This window comes from Arachis hypogaea, chromosome 9 (genome assembly GCF_003086295.3).
Source record: "Arachis hypogaea cultivar Tifrunner chromosome 9, arahy.Tifrunner.gnm2.J5K5, whole genome shotgun sequence".
NCBI lineage: Eukaryota > Viridiplantae > Streptophyta > Magnoliopsida > Fabales > Fabaceae > Arachis > Arachis hypogaea.
In genome coordinates this window covers 43,516,452-43,520,708 of record NC_092044.1, presented here as the reverse complement: position 1 = coordinate 43,520,708, position 4,257 = coordinate 43,516,452, and the positions used below count along the sequence as shown (strand labels likewise).

The following is a 4,257-nucleotide window of genomic DNA, read 5'->3' as shown; positions in this document are numbered from 1 at the left end:
TAATGGCACTAGAATCATTCCATTTAAAATTGTATAGCTCAAGATATATTCATTTGAATGAGAGGAGGTCAGTTTGGCATATGCCCCGGCGTGCCACGCCAATGCTTGGCGTGCCACGCCCATAGTGGGGCTCAAAATCACTCCTCTGGAAGTTAAGCCTGGCGTGCCACACCCAAGACAACAAGTGGCACGCCCTCTTTAAGATCTTGGCTTCACAAACATGGCGTGCCACGCCCATAGCACCAAGTGGCACGCCCTCTTTGAGACTTGCCTTCACAACTTGGCGTGCCACGCCCAGAGCTCCAAGTGGCACGCCCATTGTGTTGTGTTAAGCAAACCTTCTCTGTTTCATTGGCCTGGCGTGCCACGTCCAGAGCTCCAAATGGCACGCCAGCTTTCTTTGCTTCTTTTGGTGCTTTATTTTTTTTTTTTTGCTTCTTTTTCTCTGAAATTCAACACAACCCCATTTTAAAGCAATGTACCATAATATTTATCATTTGGTTCATGAAATTGCATTGATTAATAAGATTATGCTCTTTTTATGATTTTTTTAGATAAGAAAAAGGATACATGATGCGCAGTCATCAGTGCGCATCAAAAGTGTTCCTTAATGTATGTACACCCAAATACATATACTACACTTTGAGAATTTTTTGTTTCCTTTTCACACCACCACCAAAATTAAACCCGCGCCCTTCATCTTCTGCAACCTCACCACCACCTTCGCCGTTTTCACGCCTTCACCTTTGCTCACCACCACTCACCTTCGCTCACCATTACTCACCGGCACCCTTCTCCTTCGTCTTCATCTTCGCTCACCACTTACTGTCGCCGGTCCTCATCTTCTTCACCTTCACCTTTGATGCCCTATACGTCGCGTACCCTGACCGTAGCGCCACTACCAGTGACGTTGTTAGCAGGACGATTCTCCTTCTGCCACCGCGCTTCACTCTGTTCATTGCCTCCACAAGAACGCGCCCGGGGTGTTCACGATACTCACCATCGTGACCTTTGTCTCACTCTGTATCCTCTCTGAATCTCTACATCTAGAATGGAGATGCCTCAGGGGTTTAGGGGTTTTGAGATGGTGCATATGAATTTTTTAGGGGTTTTGAATCTTCTAATTTGTTTGTTCTAAGTTTTAGGGTTTTGATTTTTATTGTTTTGAATTTTTTGTGTATCTGATTTTTTCCCGGCCATTGCAGTTTGTCACTTCCTTCATCCGTTCCTTGCGGCATCATTCACGTCGTCTTCTCTATTCTCCATTAGCGTCACGGCATCTTCTCTCTTCTTCGCCGCAAGCGTCGCGTCGTTTACTCTTTTCTCCATCGTGAGCGTCGCGTCTTGTCATCTTCTTCTATGGACTTGTTCGTCTTCTCCACCGATGTAATAGTTTCGTTCATCATTTCTGCTAGCACAACCTTACTTGTCGCTTTCTGCTCTGACTCCCTTCGTCTCTGGTAAGCTTCCATTTTTCCTCTTCCCTTGTTTTTTGCCTAATTATATGTTGAATAGTGAAACATTACTTGTAGTGCGGTGGTTTATGTATTGACTATACTCTTGTGTGAAACCATTTTGAGAAAATTGATTTCTAATGTTTTATTTTGTTATTTATTTGTTTTATAAGAACATCCCTGGATCAAAGATGTAAGAAGTAATGCAGGTTATATTTTGTTTCTAATGTCTTCTTTTGATTCTTGTGTTTATGTTTTCTTTTTGGTATATTTTATGAGCTTTGATTTATTTTTAGTGCCAATAGACTTATATTTTTCGTTTTAAAATCTCAGTCGCAGTAAAGATTGACTTCAGGGTAGGTTAAAAAGTGCAGTGGAGACAATACTTTCATCCTTAATGTTCTTCAAGTCCAGAACAAAAGTTTAGGCACCGCAAATTAGGTTTTGAAAGTATATAGTAACCTTAAGGGATTTGTTTTTGGTGATGATCAATCACTTTAATTCTATATATGCTCACATGACTTTAATTCAGAAAATAAATCCAACAGAGATTGCACTGGAATTGGATATCAATGTTGCTTGCGTTGATAGAATTGCTTGCTTCGATGATATTTTTCTCTTAATGCACATTATGGATCATGCATTAATTGTTAACCACTTTTAGGTTGAATTCTAAGCTTGATTTAGCAGATCACTGCATGAAGCTTGGTCTGAGATTTAAAATCTTGACTTAAATTTACTTTTGTTTGCTTTTTTCGGCAATGGTTATTGTTATCAGTGCAAGATGATGATTTTTAAGAGGGATGACTTGACTTTTTAAGTGCTTATTCATCTCCTTCAAGTCAATTTCTCAGAATTTTCATGTATTACACTGATATAATGATCTGCATTTGCTTTTGCTAACTTTGCCAATCCTCTATGCTTTCTTTACTCTCTTGATTTATTTTTCTTTTGTTGGGTGTTTTTGATTAATTTTTGCAAGATCTGTTCATCCAATTTTGCTTGTCTCTTTAGATTTAACTAGATTGTAAACAAGTGTTCAATTTTTCTTGATACCTTTCAATAATCACAGCATGAAGGGGATTTTTATTGCATTGTTAGTTTTGGCTTGCATGGCCTTCCTGCAGCTCGAGAGGTCCAACCAATCAAACGTAAGATAGAGTACTCAGCTCCTTCAATAGGGTTTGTATATCATGTCATCCATCCCATGTTTAATTTGTGTTCTAATAAGTTCTAATTTGTGTTTTAACAAATAATGCTTTAATTTGGCAGCCTTTTCCAACTTTTGCTTGTCAAGCACAAGATCATGATTCTTTTAACTTCTGTAACTTGCAGGTATTGGAGGCAAGAGCTGGGTATTATGAAAAGCCAATTGCTACAATAGATTTTGCATCACTATATCCATCTATTATGATGGCCTATAATTTATGTTATTGTACCCTGGTAAATCTTAACTCTTCATGTTTCTAGTTGCTACCACGAGCAACTTAGTGTTTTTTTATCCCCTGTTGTATTTATTTTTATTCATTAGGGTTCATTGATTTTTTTTGGGGCTAACAGTTTTGACTTTTGAGCACTTCTTGTTTACTGTTTTAAGGTGACTCCTGAAGATGTTCGGAAACTTAATCTCCCTCCAGAATCAGTGAACAAAACTCCATCTGGGGAAACATTTGTTAAATCAAATTTGCAGAAGGTTTGTTGCTTTTAGTTTGGTATTTTGAGCGTAGTTTAGTTTCATGTTATTGTACTTTTAGATTTGCATTTACCAATCAGTGAGCATAGTTTAGTTTCTGTTGCTTTATTGTTCTTGATATTTTGCTGCAGGCTAGTATTGGAATGGATAACTTGAACGCTTAATGCACAAAGTGGAGCAGTTTTAGGTTGATTCTGATCTTTTACTAAGTATTTAGGCTGATGAGCATCTCTATTAGTGTAATTTGAAATATTGAGCAGTTTTAACTTGTATTGTTTCTGTATTTTTCTTCGATTTTTAGTTTTGGAATTTAAACTCGAAATTTATTTTGTATTTGAATATTAGTTTTTTAATGTATAAAACAATTATAGTAAATTATATATGTCACTAATTATTGTTTGATATGTCTTGTAATAAAAATTGCATATTATATTTGTAGGTTTGGTAATAAAAAAGGATTGAAAATTTATATTGTGTAGCAATGAAGATCAACTAAGGAACAGAATTTTTTTTTTTAATTTAACAATGCTTAAAGCGTGGCTGTATATTTTAAAGCGTGGCCGTATCTCTTCCTATCGTCACGTGTTAAAAGCGTGGCCATACCTCCCCTTTTGCAACGCTTTAAAAGCGTCGACATATCTCGTCTACTGCCACGCTTGTAAAAGCGTGGCCAGATCTGCAGTATTGCCACGCTTTAACAGCGTGGCCATATCTCTACCTATTGGCAAGCTTTAAAAGCATGGCCATATCTCTCACATACAGCCACGCTTTTAAAAGTGTTAATTTGTAAAAAAGCGTGGGAAAAAAGCGTGGCGATAGACTGAAAAAAGCGTTGCGATAGAGCAACCACCACCTTTTTCAAAAGCGTTGCGAAAAGCTCAAAAAGCGTGGTGAAAAGCTATTGCTACGCTTTTTCAGCTTTTCGCAACGCTTTAAAAGCGTGGCAATAGACGTGTTTTCTTGTAGTGTGTGGGTATGATATATATTCTTCTGTACATACTAGCTATCTTTAATTAAGCAATATAGACTAATTTATTATCCGTCCAATTTGGTACGCATATACAAAAGCGCATGCAGGGTTTAAAGGAGCATATACGAAAGGAGCACTTT

General features: G+C 37.5%; 1 protein-coding gene across 5 annotated transcripts; it reads left to right on the top strand.

Annotated features, from left to right (window-relative positions):
- Nucleotides 1–552: 552 nt before the first annotated feature.
- On the top strand, nucleotides 553–3,549 carry LOC112710961 (DNA polymerase delta catalytic subunit). 5 transcript variants are annotated; one of them, XM_029289085.2, is made up of 6 exons: nucleotides 553–1,087; nucleotides 1,206–1,460; nucleotides 2,527–2,605; nucleotides 2,790–2,897; nucleotides 3,052–3,147; nucleotides 3,279–3,549. In XM_029289085.2, exons 2-6 carry the CDS (start codon nucleotides 1,360–1,362, stop codon nucleotides 3,309–3,311), a joined length of 417 nt encoding a protein of 138 aa, XP_029144918.1. In that variant the 5' UTR covers nucleotides 553–1,087; nucleotides 1,206–1,359; the 3' UTR covers nucleotides 3,312–3,549. The 5 variants fall into 5 exon arrangements, 4 of the variants coding, with proteins under 4 accessions (XP_029144918.1, XP_072059041.1, XP_029144919.1 ...); XR_011865704.1 differs by having other exon boundaries at nucleotides 638–1,087; nucleotides 2,527–2,636; XM_029289086.2 differs by having other exon boundaries at nucleotides 884–1,023.
- The last annotated feature ends 708 nt before the right edge of the window (nucleotides 3,550–4,257 follow it).